Here is a 15,578-nt window from a genome sequence, read left to right on the forward strand (position 1 = left end):
GTTAAGCATTGTACCTTTCATCTTGGATTGCCACTTGAAGCTGGAAAAGTGTAATCCCTAATTCTGATATTCGGTATGTATGTTGTATTGGTGTGATCAGGCTTTAACCCTTGTGGGTAACGCGTGAAGTGTTTAAGAGCTGTCGTTTGGTTAAGTTTGTATGCTGTTATCTTTGAAGTTAATGTGGTGATAGAAATCGATTTATTTCGGAAGAATTATTTTTGTAATAGTTTAGGTTAATCGTCGGAAGGTTTTGGGTTAGAATGCTTGCGTGAGTCCTGGCGAGAGTTGGGCAGACGGCCCGCCAACCCTCTGGTTCGCCTTAGGGGGAAGTGGAGTCATCATAAGACCCACCATTTCGAAGCTAAGAGATAGGGCTACAATATTACAGAAGGTCACTCAACCCAGTTTCGGGTGTAACCAGGTCAAAAATGCAATCTACTACACCAGAACCGTAAAAACAGATTCTCAGAACGCATTCTAGTCCAAACATCATAAATCAGACTACCTAAGTCCAAATCTAGAAATTCCAAAGCCATATGAAAGCTAAGAAACAAGGATACATTTCATCAGAAGACCTCAACAACCAATTCGGAAGCATTCCTAACCAAAATAACCAATTACAGAAGCAATTCCCACATTCGGGTAAAACCAGGACAGCAAGGGTAATTTTGACTTTTCTCAAGCTACGCTACTCCGATTGACCTGAAATTTTTCAGGTACCTCTAAAATATCATTCCCTACAACTTTCATGTTTTAATCCAAGGCCAATTCGGCCTCTAACTATGAGCTACAAAACCAGGCAGAATGTAATTTCATAAACCCTAACTTTCCAAATTTTCTTCCAAAACAGAAATTGCTTGCAATTATCCACTTTTTCCACCTCCTAGGTCCCTTACACACCATTTCCAATCATCATACATAGCCATACAATCATATTCATATTAAAACAGAAAAATTCCCAATAATTACAAAACTTCATCAATTCAACCAAAAATCACAATATAATCCATAAAGTTGCATCTTATACCACCACTAAGCATAAATTAAGCATCATTAGAGGGAGGAGAGGGGTCCTTCTCAACTTACCTTAGCAACACAAGAGAGAGAGCAACTTGTCACCTTAGCTTTCCAAACAACTCCACCAAACACCTCACAATCACTCACTTAAAGGTTTCTATGGAACAAAAGCAAGATTGAGTGGTTGATTAGTTGAATTTGAGCAAGATAGAGGCAAGAATTTGAAGAGTTTTCTTTCTTTCTTTCTTGGAGGAGAGGGCCGGCTATGAAGAGCAAATTTTGAGTGAATTTTTGGTCAATTTTGAGTTATTTTAACCAAATGGTAAAAGTGTGAATAGTAGTCAAAAAGTGCCACCAATATCCAAGTGACACTTGTCACTCTATTAATGCATCTCTATCCCTTTGTTCCCTCTTACATCAATCCACATAACAACCTCTAATTATCTCTTAACACCCGATAAATTAATTCCAGTATCCAAAACCTAACCTAGTTGGCCGAATTTTTCCGAACTTTTCGCACTAGTGGGTCCCACGTCCGGTATACACTCTTAATTTTACATGAACTAACTTATACTAGAAAAATAATTTAAAAACTATATTTTGCTCATAAAAATTATCTGGGGAATTTTCTAATAAAGAAAAGGTATAAAAGTGTGCAATTAAATAAAATAAAGCCTAGAAATTCGGAAAATTTTCGGGTCCTCACGGGTGCATATTCTAGGCAAAGAAATCTATCAAAATTTCACATATATAAAGCTCGAAACTAAGCTGAATAGATTATGCACCAAAGCTGGAAATTTGCAACACAACTTGAAAGAAACATGAAAACTAGGGTTTCTAAGACATCATACATCGTACATCAACAAACTCAAAGATAAGGGAAGAAAACTAGGGTTTCTAGCCAAGTTCACCTCTTGACCTCCAAAACCTAGGATGGCAAGCAAATCAAGAACGGTGCAAGGCTTTCTTCCTCTAAGAACTTCACTAAGAGCTTCCCTTCAAGGTTTGATGGAGTAAATTACCTCTTGTTTTCTCACCAAATAGGCAAAAAATCAAGCCTTGAAACTTGGTGTTTTCTCTCCCTTCTCTCTCTCTCTCTCTCTCTAAATTTGGCCAGCTAGGAAGAAAAAAAAATGAAGAAATGGTGATGAATGGAAGCTTGGTGAAGATAAGAAGAAGGCTTGGTCTTAGTCAAAGGTTTCTAGATGATTGACACTTGGCAAGCCAAGAAGAAATACCGATCCATTTGTCTCTTACACACTAAAATATCTAGCTCTCTTCCAATCATCTCTTAACAGCTCTTGTCACATAATCCCTTTTGCACAAAATTTCTTCTTGTCCACCAAATTTATTGCATACACCTCTCTAGTTGGTCATAATCGCGTAACATACCATGAAACTCGACATGTGGCAAATTAAATGAGGCAATAGAATAAAAATCATTGCTCCACCATTAAATCAACCAAAAATTCAAGGCAAGTAGATTAAAATACAAAATATAAAAATAATTTTCGAGTCCTTATAGTTGAGACATTCACAAACTTGGCCTGTTGCTGATAAGTGAGCTTCTGCTCATCCTAGAAATCCACACCAGAGAAAAATAATAAAGTCAAAAGACAAGCATAAGGCAAAGTCTTGTTCCATTGGCCATAATAGGTGGCATTAGTCATAGTCCTAAGAATGATAGTAGCCAATGGTATACTTACAATGTCTCTTAATCCAAACTCCATTTTATCCATAAGATTGCTGACCCACATCACATTCTTACTATTAAAAGCAAGCACAATATTATGATTAAATAAATAGACAAGCAAACTATGCCTCAATTTCAAGAATTCAGTAGAAATGTGTGCTTTATCCGTCACCACCTTACAACCATAAACCAGCTTTCTCTCTACTGGTGTCCATGATGGAATTTATGCAAAGACCTCTCAAATACCCAATTAAGATCAAATTCCACAATTGTCCTCCCATTTTCAAAAGGAGGTCCATAATTTTTGGCACCAAGAAAATCAGTCAAAAACTCTTGAGTAGGGTAATATATATCCCTTAAACATAACTTTAAACAAGACAACTACTAAATTATTCTTTGTTTTCATATTAGTATAAAACTGATGAATAAGAATAGGATAATAGATGTATCTAATATTCACTCCCAACCAAATTGAACAAATAACTCATAAAAGTGATAGTCACTATCAAGGCAGCGTCTAAATTTACCTCAATGAAAATAGAATTCTCAATTTTTGCAAATGCTAGTTTTCATTCTTTGCTTTCAGGAAACGGAGATTATCAAATGTAGAAGGAGCCCTAACCTTGTTATGAGGTGTGATTTTTAATATGTGAAGGCATAGTTTATATACTCACAACAGCACCAATTCAAGCAACAAAACTAACCCCAAAGGATATTCAAGTACTCCAACACAAAGGCATTATACAAGCTCTAATATACCAAATTAATAAGTAAAACACAACTAAGAAGCTTGTCAATACACCACCAATCACCCTAAAGTTGCCTAGAAATTCAATAAAATTTCGATCAAAATTCACACATTACACCAAGAACACACACTATATATGTTAGAATATTTAGTCCAAAATGGAGTGTTTAAATGGCATAGATTGAAGAAACTTACTCCACCATCCTAAGAAAGCAAAAGCCCCTTGGTTCCAAGCAAAAATTCAGTCAAATTTGAGGAACCGCAAAGGTAGGGCTTGAACCTCAATTTATTATTTGATTTATCATATATGTTATTTGATTTAATTTTTCTCCTAAATTGGTTTCATTGGTGATATGGTGATCTTGTAAATGCTTGATGGTGGATATATACTTTATAATAGATGTTCTAAGTATTATGGGTGAAAAATATAAATGTAGTAAGAAGTGGGACGTGTTGTGTTAAAATTGTGCCTTACAGCAATTTTGAAAAAATACAAAGGCAACATTTGGGTCTAATTTTTGTGTATGAGTGAAAACACAATCATGCCCTTACATGCATATATTTTGATATTTTTATTGATAGGAAACGATGTTATTAAAAAAAATTTCAATCTATAGGAAATGGTGATACAACTATGTTTGAAGTTATAGAAATTACATATATATTATTTTTACTAAATAAATGTTTTAGTTTCTTATGAAAAAATATGACATTTAAATTTTTTTCATAAAGAAATAACTCTATATGGTTAAACATCAAAGGGAACTATTAATAAAGACAAACAAAGGGAAAATGTATGAATACCTAATTTCCTTTTCTTTTGATAAGGAATTATTAGTAAAAATAGAATAATTTTTTTGAAAAAAAATAACTGTATATCTTTCGTTATTGAATAGTACCAATGTCATACATACATATTTTAGTTTCAAAGAAAGAAAAATGACAATGAAATTTAAATATCTGTATGTGTGTACGTACACAATCGGGATCATTTAACAGTTAGATATATACTTTTATTTTATTTTTTTAAAAAGAAAGACTTCTATTTTTGTAATAAATCCTTATCACAGAAAATATGGAAAATTGAATGTAACCCATGTCAGCATGAGTGCCTTTAAGTGATCTAGAATATGACGAGACCTTAGTTTACCCTACATTGTTCCTTAATAAGAAAAAATACAATAACATGCACCATGTTCTAAAGACCAAATATCAAAGCATTATATATATTGACGGTATAACTATCTTTTCACACCTCTTATGCACAGAAAATTAAGGAACAATTTTTCAAACCTCCCTTCAAGTTTTGCCTAATATCGCTTAGCACCCCTGAAGTTTTAGAAATACCATTTACCTCCCTTATTAGTGAGATGAATTCACTAATTACCATCAATGCATATAAATGGACAAAATTACCATTACTAGTTTAACCATTCTTTAGGCAAATAAGGATGGAAGTGAAAACCAAAATCACTATAATACCGTGGCTATTTTAATCCTTTTTATTTTGCACTTAAAGCATTTTAGTTATTTAATCTTACTATGTCAACCAGGTACTAAATTATCCTTGACATTGTAATATTTAGGATAAGAACATATGGAAAAAAATCAAAGTTTACAAAGACAATGGCTACTTGAACAATTATACTTGCACTTAAGCACCTTTGTCCTTCAAAATTTCTTATCCCTCCTACACAAACTATATATTAAATCATCCTTACTAAAGCTAATACTTCTGCAGGTAAAGAAAAGTTGGAAGTGAAAATGCTTAACATCACTGCCCTCCTACTTTTGTCATTTTATGTCAATCTTATTATTTGCTCTTGATATTTAAAAAATTATTTTATGAAAAAAATTGGAAAAGAAAAAACCAAAATTTGTAAGATTTGGTCATTCTAATAATTATTTTTCCCATAACCACCCCTCCTCAACCTTTATTTTTCCTATGTCAACCTTATATCAAGTTATCCTCACTTTTCTGAACATTACATTTGCAAAATAAAAGGAAGATAATAAATCTAAATTTATACAAAAATTGGCTAATCTAATAATTATTTTACATTCAAATGTCTCTTTTCACCACTTTTGTAGTCTTCATATGCCAATTTTTAATTAAGTTTCCTTTGTTATTCAAGCAATTATGTAAGCAACAAAATTAATAAAAGGTAAAAGTAGAAAAAATACTATACTACCAATTATTATTTTACTTAATATTCCCTTCCAATCTTTTTTAGTTCTCCCATGCAAATATATATGTTTTAGAAATCAATATGGTAAAAAACTGAAGATAGGACAACACAAAAGGTTAAAATTGGAAAACAAATATCTCTCTCTTTTAATAATTATTTTAAGAATATTTTTATGATATAGTTTGTTAAGGGGATTAACTCTTCTTTTATTACGTGGGCCAATTTGCAACCCACATTACACAGGACAACTTGCAATTAAGCATAAAACATTAGGTAAAAAGGACAAGTTGATGGCACGCAAATAGAGAGTATAAGCGAGAAGTCTCGGGTTTGTGCTCTCCTACTTCCTATATATATATATATATATATATATAATTTTTTTATAGATTAATTTTATATGCAGTGATAGTATATACATTATCACTATTAGATATATAAAATTATTTAAATTTGTATCTAATGGTGATAGTGTATATAAAATTAACTTTCTTCTTTCACTACGTGAGCCAATTTGCAGCCAACATTGCACCGGGCAACTTGCAATTAAGCCTAAAATATTGAGAAAGTATAAAGTGAAACTTGCCTTGACGACACTTGTTCTGTACGTAAAACATAGTATTTTACGTCTTATTAAATTAACTGACTGGAAAGTTCTTATCTGAAATGGTCAAGTGAGTCGTGATGACGGCCAATTCAATGGTTTTGAATTGAAGTAGTCAGATGTAGCGAAAGGATCAACAGAAATGCAAAACGAAAAATGTGAAAAACTTTTGTTCTTTCGGTTCTTTGTTCATTCTTGACATCAGCAGTTAAAATAATATTGCCAGGCCATCGTAATAGTCACTTAGTCTTCTACATCCTTTTCTGTTTCAACTTTTTTGAACGCTTTTCAACCAACCGGTTGTGGCTGACAATCCAATGAAACATCAAACTTTTCCAAAACGTTAGCAGGATGATCTTCACAAAGAGAAGCAGAAAAGGCTCTACAAATTCTGCTTCCTCTTCCTCTATAGCTACTAATAAGACGAAAAATTCCCATCTTTACCCTGTAGAGGATCAGAAATCTGTGGTGCAACGCAGACATGCATCATTGATCAGGTTGAAAATTCGACCTGTGGGCCCTATTATTAAGTCCAGAACAACGATTCCATCTGCTCCTTGGAAAATGTCCGACGAAGAAGATGAAGAAGAGAGTGATTTTCACGGTCAGCTTGCAAGTGAACAGTGGCCTAGTAATCATGGTGATGAGGGGGATGATTCTTGCAGGTGGTTATCATCAGGTAATACTTCTCCTTCATGCTGTTTTGATGACAAAATCTTTGCAAATTTATTGGAGTTATCTCTTGATGACTGGCTAGTATCTGTTTTGATTTTCTGTTACAATTCATCAAGTCCAGTTTTTGGTAGAGCAACTTCTTTCTTTGATGGATCTAGCGTAACTCCATTGGAAGAAGCATCATCTATTCTAACATCATCATCTGAAGAGGAAATTTTTGACGAAGAAATCACAACTTGGTTGATGAACTCATTAGAGACAGACAAATTATCTGCCCAATCATACCAAGATAGCAATGTTTGCAATCATTTCGTATATTTTAGCAATGATGACTTCGAAGTGCCTGAAATTTGGGATTTTGATGAAGGGCTATTGGAATCCTTCCTTGATCTTGAGGATGTTGAACTTTCTCCAGATTGATTTTCCTAGTCCATCTTACAGGAGCAGCTGGAGTTCTGATACTTCCCAATCATCAGATTTTGTTTCATATGGCAAAAATTTTGCACCAGCTGAATCCACAAAATCCACAAATACTGAAATTGATGAGCCAATTTTCTGGCCATTTGCTCATAAATTTGCTTCCAATTTGAACTTTTCACGGAATTTCCTTATCATGTCACCACCAAAAATCATGTCCAAGTTTTTACTTCAGAATTCTGAAACGGACATCAGGGGAAGGCGCAAGCTTTCTTTGAACTCAACACTGCAATCAACAAAGATTCTGGAAAAGAAACATGGAAAAGGAGATAATCATGTCAAGCTGATCAACAATGCCCCCAATCTTTCCACAAAATCAATTAGATCTTTCTCGAAAGATGATATTATGGAATTTAAACATGAGGAATATTTGACAGTAGAAGAAATAGTTGATCTTGATGAGCATTTGAAGTCAATGGAGGAAGACTTCGAAGTAGTTCAAGAACTTTCAATCGAAAAACTGTTAGGTCACATGAAGGGATTGAGTTTGGGTTCGACAAAGATTCTCCTTTCTTTGATGAATCATTCAAAGAAATATTGTTGTAGAAAGTTTTGTGAATTTCTACTCCTTTAGGCAACCGATAAGGGAATAAATTTAGACTGGATGTTCAAATATTCAAAATTGATTTGGTTGCCAAAATTTTTTCAAAGAGTTGCTTTTCAAAATTCAAACACCTTTTTTAGGACCTAGTTTGATAAGAAGTCATTAATTCTGAACTTTCGTCACACATGAATATCGTAGAGCTAATATTGCAAAGCTCACCATATCCATACGTCCTCGCTATCTTAAATTTTGTTTCACTTCAACCCAATTTAAAATAGTGAGAGTATGTAAATATCATATAAAGGTGGTATACAAATATCGATCTTCCCTTTCAAAAACCAAGTTCCGCGGTTGCTGTAGCAGTGTTGCTCCTTCGTGGAGCTGATGATGAAACATACAGTAAGAAGTGGCAGAAATGGTTGGGGGCCTTAGGAAAATTGCAAATTTTTTGGAAGCGAGGAAAATTTCTATTTTCGTTTAGTAAAGGTGAAGGTGTCTCTTTTTGTACTATAGTGTAGAGACTATGGGTTTAAACAAGTATCATTCTGCTGCCATTGATCGTTTGTAGCCTGATAAGCTTTTTAGTGCTCCAAAATTTCTGATATTGCCGGAAAGCTCCTTGTTTGTTTCGAAATATTATGCTACTTTTTTAGCCAATTGAATGTGCCTCCTTGGTATGTCCAACTGATTTCTTCCCATCCTTGCAAGAAGATTTTCTTAGTCTTTGTGTTATTAAGGAAAGTGCCCCGCCAATGTTTATCAAAATTTTCTTGTGTATCATGTCATAAGTAGTGTAACATCAAACATTTTGTTGTCCAATTGATCGTGCCTCTCCGGTACGTCCATCTGACTTCTTCCCACCCTTGAAAGAAAATTTTCTTAATCTTTGAGCTATTAAAAAAGAACCATGCCACTTCTTATCAAACCTTTATTGTGAATCATGTCACAAGTACTTAAGTAGTGTAATTCACAAAGGTAACTACCAAATAGAAGGAGCTTGAGAAAATTCTCAAAAAAGGGCAAGATAAAATATCGGTGGGAAGGGGTTTTGCCTTTGGAGCTTCTGTACGGTTCTTCACTTCTTCCATAATTCATCAAATATTTTGAAGTACTAAAATGAGAGTCCATGTGTGGTCAATATATGTGGGGTAAAAAAAAAGGGAAAACTGCGCAAATTGTCGATCACATATCACTGATATGAAAATTTAGTCCCTCAAAATGAAAATGATCACTTTTAATTCCTAATAAATTAAAAATAATTAGGTTTGATCTTGATCATTTTTTCGTTCAAAATTTAGTGGGAGCTACTCATGAGCAAATCACGTGACCAGTTTTTAATTGACAAATATGGTATCTTAGTGTAGCGTTGACTACTGCAAATATAAGAGACTATCAATCCCTTTCTTTCCAAAATCCTAATTTCCCCAAATTTTCCCCCTTCAATTTCTTCAAAAAAATTATAGACCAAACAAGAAGGAGGGATATGGCAGATGAATTGGCTTATTTTCAAGGCCTTAAAGACCCTGATTTATGCACAGAGATCCTCTTCGCTCATGGACCTCAAGCAAGCAATCTCCTTTTTTTTTCCTCATCTCTAATCCCTTTGATGAGCCCACCACCGTTGATGATTCTCCTTTTACCTTCATCCCAGCGACCATCTCTTTCAATTCTAACAACCACCATAGCAGCTGGAACCAATGGGGCCCTCAGCTTGGCTTGGGAAGATATGACACTTCGGTTCTCCATCATTTCCGGTAGTCTGGTGCTGCTGGATACGGGGCAGGAGCGGTCGTCAGGCCGACCGCTCCTGAACGGTCCTCTCACAATGGTAGACGAAAGGACCACAACGAGCCACGTCGAATAGTTTTGGGAAGCGGCAAAAACGACAGTGTTTCAATTAGTAATGGGAAAAAGAAAATGAAGCTACTAACGGAGCCCGTCATGAAGCGTCAGCTCCAGTCAACAAAATCCCGCGCAAACAAAGCGTCAAACACAAATGCATCGTCAAACACAAAAGTCTTTTGGTTTCCCTCCACACTGACTATTGCCAAATTTCAGTCACACAGAACACTAGAAAACGGAAGCAAAAAGAGAAAATAAGAAAGTGGCTGGAGGCAGAACAAGCAAGTGGCTACAGGCAAGAAAGTGGCTGGGGCAAACTAGGGAAAGGGGAAAGTAGGGAAAAATACATTTGTGATGAAGGAGCAATCCAACATGCAGAGTTGTCACGGTTTGAAATCTGGAAGGGCTTGGTAAAAATGAATCAAAATTGTAAAGTGGAACGTTGGGGCATCTGGAGAAGAGAAAAAGTAGGAAACACCCAGGTAACAAAACAACAATGTTATGACATCACTTTCGAAACTTAACAAGGTGGTGCAGCGATGTGAGTTGTTGTTAACGTCATAAATGAATAGGTTAATTGATCTTTAATGATTTTGATAGAACAGAATGTTTATTGGTACTAAATAGTATAAGGTATGTAATTTGGTGGCCAACACTGAGGAGAACAGGTGCAGAAAACTTAGTACGCCAAGTGTTTGCAAAATCGTGTGAATGGAATGTGGAATTGCTTGGGTAATAATATAACATTTGTACTAGTTATTGCTTTGAACTTATTGCAGATTTTGTTGGCTAGCAATGGTTGTGGGCGGATTATAGTTTGTTTGTTTGTGGTTTGTACATGTTATTGATGGTGACATACAAAGCGAAAAAAAGTGTTACAAAAATAGTTTCCTTAAGTATATATCAGAGTGTTGTATAAGGAGACATTTGATATGAATAAATAGTGACGCAGAGTAAAATTGTTAAGCTGCGTGAATGCATATAACATTGAGATTGATAGATGCATTGTGGGCAAAAAGGTTACAAGTTATTTTAACCAGGCATGTTGGACAGCAGGTTGGATAACTGTTACATGCAGTGATTCTGAAGTTACAGTAGCAGAATTGTTGTGTAAAATTGCATGAACATATTGTGAACTTTCTAGCTATTGTTTGTTAGTTAACTCATATTTGTATAATCACAGGATAAAGAGAAGAAGTCGATTGTTGATAGGTAGGGCAGCCGACGACAAGCTGAACAAGGTACGAAAAATGATTTATATAGTGTTCAGTTTGACATACTGAGTGTGGAAAAAAGATTACAAGTTTTGCTCCGCTAGTGTGACTGAACATGAAGTTGGATAAGTGTAACACGCAGTGACTTAGCAATTACAATATAAGAACTACTCTGTAAAATAGTATATTACATAATTGTTTAATTGGTAACTCGCAATTGATACATAACTCATATGTGTACAGTAGAACAAGAAATAGAAGAAGAAGTCGATTGTGTAAAAAATGATAAATGAGTGAGAGTAGATCATAAGTGGAATTTGCACCGTAGAATAATTAACTCACTGTTAATTTTGGCAAACATAGTGTGGAAGGAAAGTTACAAGTTTTTAAAAGTATTGTTATTGAGATTTGAGAGTGATGTATTATATATGTTATTACTTTGTAATGCATTCAGAATAATCTGGGAAGCATAATAGAACTGAAGTGCAGTTGTATAACTCTTAGTTCAGATGGCAGGAAAAAGATCGAGAACTTCAAGTGGCCAAGGTGGTAGAGATGAACCAGTAAGAGAGTTTGGTGGCAAAGAACCCGAGGCTTCATCTAAATCACTTAATATGTAAGTGGCTAATGTTTGTGTCTCACAATTTGTATAGCACTCAAAAAGTGAAGTTGGTGATAATTTATCGGCATATTGCAGTGGGAAGAAGGCAGGGAAAAGAAGGAAAAAAATGGCCACAAACACAGCTGAAGATGAGCAAATGGAGGTAGCAGGAACAAGTGAGATTGCGGAACCACTTCCACGTTTGAATCCATGGATGAAATTCAGGTCGGATTGTAGGTAATAGAAAATAGCAATCATTATTTAACAGCAGTATTAAATTTGTTTCACTGGACTTTGTGGGCAGGAAAGAGTATCAATGTAAGGTTTTGGCGAAAGAAGTGAAGGTGACAGAGGTATGCATATCCATCATAATAAAGAAAGCAAGCAATCTACTATTTAGAAAGAAGTATATGGAATATAAGTGAGGACACAAGAAGTAGATGAGTTTAACGTGGGTGATATTACAATGCAGTATAATAATATTGCCCGAGCAGCATACAATGAGTTGAGTAAGGAAGACATGATGAAACGAAAAGAGGAGTACCTGAAAGAGAAAAAAGCATATGAGAAAGAAATGGCACGTCAGGGAAAAGCAGGGAAAAGCAGCATGCGATCTGGTCGAATCATTGTATACAGAGGAAAAAAATAAGGACCAGAAGGTGGCAATGTACCGGGATACCGATTGCAAAGAAGGATCTGAATATGAATCTGCAGAAGAAGGACATGATGGTGAAGAAAATGAGAAAGATGATAATGAAGATGCGGGTGCCAAAGATCATAATGAAAACCTTCAGGCTAGCGATGGTGAAGGAGGTGGTAGAGCAACAGATGATGCTATGAATGTGAGTGGACAGAGTGAGGGAGAGGACCACAGAAATGGTAAAGGTACAGTGACAAATAACAATGAGTAAACGGATGAAGGTCCTTGCCCATCTTCGAGCACTGTGACACCAATGAGGACAGTCACGGGTGTTGAAAGTAGACGTCCAGCTGAAGTAAACAATGATTTCTTAGAGATGAACAAGAAGCTGCATGCGAACATAGAAGATCAACAACAACAGGAGCTGCATAATAGTCACAGCCGTGAATGTGGTGAAGATAATTGTCTAGAGGAACAACCGTCAAATCCCAGTCAGCATGAAAATCCTGCATTTGATGCAAACACTCCGAGAAGGCTACGTTCATATGGTCGAAATCGACAAGGTTGGTTAAATATTTTTGTCTATATTTTCATGGTTAATAAATAAATGTACGATACAGAATAGTTTTAGAGAGTATTTTGAGAATTTACTTGCATATATTAGATATATAATCTAATGAACAGTTACAAAGTGTTCATTGGTTATTACAAATACGTTGACCTCAAGTTACATGCACAACACCCATTTTTACAGTCTCCAGTTATAACACAAGCTCTGAAATCCTTAATCCTTGTCTTCGATTGTGTCAGGGAAGGAAGTTGAGCAAAGGCCTACTCGAGCAATGAAGAAGAGCACGATGTTAAGGTCGACCGAGTATATCCTGCCGGCACATGTGACAGTTAACTTATATGAGAAAAGGGTTGCTGCCTACGCATGGGACCCAAACAAGAATCCCAAGTAAGTTTCTCACCAAGGCTTTAGTCCGATATCAGCATTTTCTATCATTTTATTAAGCTGTACAGAGTTGCTTATTGTACCAACTAATTATTGTAAGATTTTGTGTAATGCAATGGTAGGGACATATTGGTTCAAATGTTCCAGTTTTCCCTAACACGCGTTGATTTGAAGACACTTGGCAATGGCATGCATGTTTCGAATCGGGTTAGGAATTTAAATTTGATGGCCATGATTAGCTTACTTTTCCAAGTTGCCTTGTGACCAATGATACAGTACCTCTATATTATTTATTTGCTAATATTTAATTGAAAAAAATCGATTGACGATCAGGTCATTGACATGTTTGCCCGCCTGCTAAATTGGGGTGGGAAAGGTGTCGCAAAGAATAAGATGGAACGTTACATCGTTGAACCCATAGCAGTTGTGAGTTTTTAAATTACTCTTGCCATATATCGGCCAATTTATTTTTTAACCCAAGATTTGAAGTTTGCTTCGACGTGAACATAAATGGATCAGTAATGGAACTGAAATCCCCAACCCTGTGTGTCACCTTGATGCTCGCAGGAAGGCATTTTGAAAATGCCAAAATTGGAATCACTTTCAAATATCAGCCTATCTGCCAAGCTAACGAAGTTGTTCATATATGTATATACATGTATTGTTTTCCATTCGTGAGAGCAAGTGGCTCATTTATGGATTGGTAATGTTGTGATGTAACTACAGGCTGAGTTAAATGAGCTGTATAACATTGCTGTTAATAACCAATGAAGGATATTAAAGATTGCAGAAATATTGTATTCTCATTCGAGAGCAAAAGCTTCCACTTCTGGGCCTGAAGCATTGGACAAAGGAAAAAAATCTATACATGAGAACTATACAATGTACACGAGTCCTGATACCGAAGAAGAGCTAGAATTTCAATCTGCTGAAAAAGGGGGCAACGATAAAGATGATGATGCTGATGAAATTGATGAGAAATGGTTTGAAGAAGATGAGCATAATGCAGCGCAGTATGAAGAAAACGATGCAATTACGAGGACAAATATTGAAACCAGAGAACTTCCAGAGCTGAATGAAGATGTAATGGACATGGAGAATCCAATTTATACCTCATCAGTTGTGCCTGATAACATCAGTCAGGGATTGCAACAAGGGGCCACCATGACAACAACTGAGCAAGGAAGCAACAGTGTGTTTGAAGAGTGTTACAAAATAGTTATTGGAAAGTTACGGTATGTTTGAAGAGTATTACAAAATAGTTTTTGTAGTGTTACAGTGTTTAAAAATTAATACAGAACTGTTATTTTTACTATTAGTTACAGTGTGTTTGAAGAGTGTTACAAAATAGTTATTGGTAAGTTACAGTGTATTTGAAAACTGTTATAAAATAGTTAATAGAATGTTAAAGTGTGTTCGAAAATTAATACAGTGGTGCTTGAAGACTATTAATTACAGTGTGTTTGAAAACTGTTACAAATTGATTTACAATTTGTTACACAACAATAGATATGAAATCATATGAAATACATGTTCTTCGCATTTTAGGAGGCCTTGACATTGAGATAAAGCACAAGTCTACACATGCAACAAAGAAGAGCACCATTATGCAATCAGTCAAGTAAATTCTACCAGCACATGTGACAGTAAGCTTGTATGATAAAAATGTAACTGCATTCGAGATTGTAACATCGGAGCCTTGTAACATAATCACCTTGCTACATCCAAATATTATGTTTATTGAACTTAACAAGATTGTATGGTCCATACGCTGTATTTGAGTAAACAGATTCCATTCCTGTGATGTACTAGTTGGTCTCATATATGTTGGGGTCTGATATTTTACCATATTAGAGGGTATTGCGGACTATAAAAGAACCCCCTTGCAGGTGTATATCCCTTAAACAGACAAGACTCCAGTTTGTTCGTCCCCCTTTCATTTTCGTCCGTATTATTATTCAATTTCACACTTCAAATTTCTCTTCATATTAAAGTGGCAATGGATCTGTGTACTCGATTCATTTTTTGCTATCTTCAACCTCCCTACAACAAGGATTACAGTCTCATCAATACAGTGTTCAGTTTTAAACCAAGTCTTGGGAGCCAATTAAACGTATCCAGGTTTGCTTAATGTTCGGGAAGATCTCGCTATTTTAATGAGATGTTCGAGAAGGCCTCACTACATGTAATGTTGTAGGGTTCAAAATGATCATCTCTATATTAAGTGTCTAAGAAATTTAATGTGTCGAGAGAAGGAATTATTGTTGGTGCCAAGAGCAATTGCACAAACAAGAGAAGAGGAAAGGTTCATCGGACGTTAAATAACTGTAGTATCACTAGTTGTAATATCGGGAAATATCATTAGTTGTAAAATCACTA

General features: G+C 35.3%; 2 protein-coding genes across 2 annotated transcripts; both read left to right on the plus strand.

Moving 5' to 3' along the window:
• The first annotated feature begins 6,478 nt into the window (after positions 1–6,478).
• On the plus strand, positions 6,479–7,668 carry LOC113705448 (uncharacterized). Its single transcript, XM_072083349.1, has 2 exons — positions 6,479–6,930; positions 7,048–7,668. Exons 1-2 carry the CDS (start codon positions 6,603–6,605, stop codon positions 7,344–7,346), a joined length of 627 nt encoding a protein of 208 aa, XP_071939450.1. The 5' UTR covers positions 6,479–6,602; the 3' UTR covers positions 7,347–7,668.
• Positions 7,669–9,720: 2,052 nt separating this feature from the next.
• LOC140038248 (uncharacterized) lies at positions 9,721–14,494 on the plus strand. Its single transcript, XM_072083350.1, has 7 exons — positions 9,721–10,271; positions 10,973–11,030; positions 11,513–11,619; positions 11,701–11,829; positions 11,909–12,807; positions 13,055–13,202; positions 13,322–14,494. The coding sequence occupies exons 5-7, from the start codon at positions 12,558–12,560 to the stop codon at positions 13,461–13,463; spliced, it is 540 nt and encodes a 179-aa protein (XP_071939451.1). The 5' UTR covers positions 9,721–10,271; positions 10,973–11,030; positions 11,513–11,619; positions 11,701–11,829; positions 11,909–12,557; the 3' UTR covers positions 13,464–14,494.
• Positions 14,495–15,578: the final 1,084 nt, after the last annotated feature.

Source organism: Coffea arabica, chromosome 3e (assembly GCF_036785885.1).
Source record: "Coffea arabica cultivar ET-39 chromosome 3e, Coffea Arabica ET-39 HiFi, whole genome shotgun sequence".
In the NCBI taxonomy this organism is placed as follows: domain Eukaryota; kingdom Viridiplantae; phylum Streptophyta; class Magnoliopsida; order Gentianales; family Rubiaceae; genus Coffea; species Coffea arabica.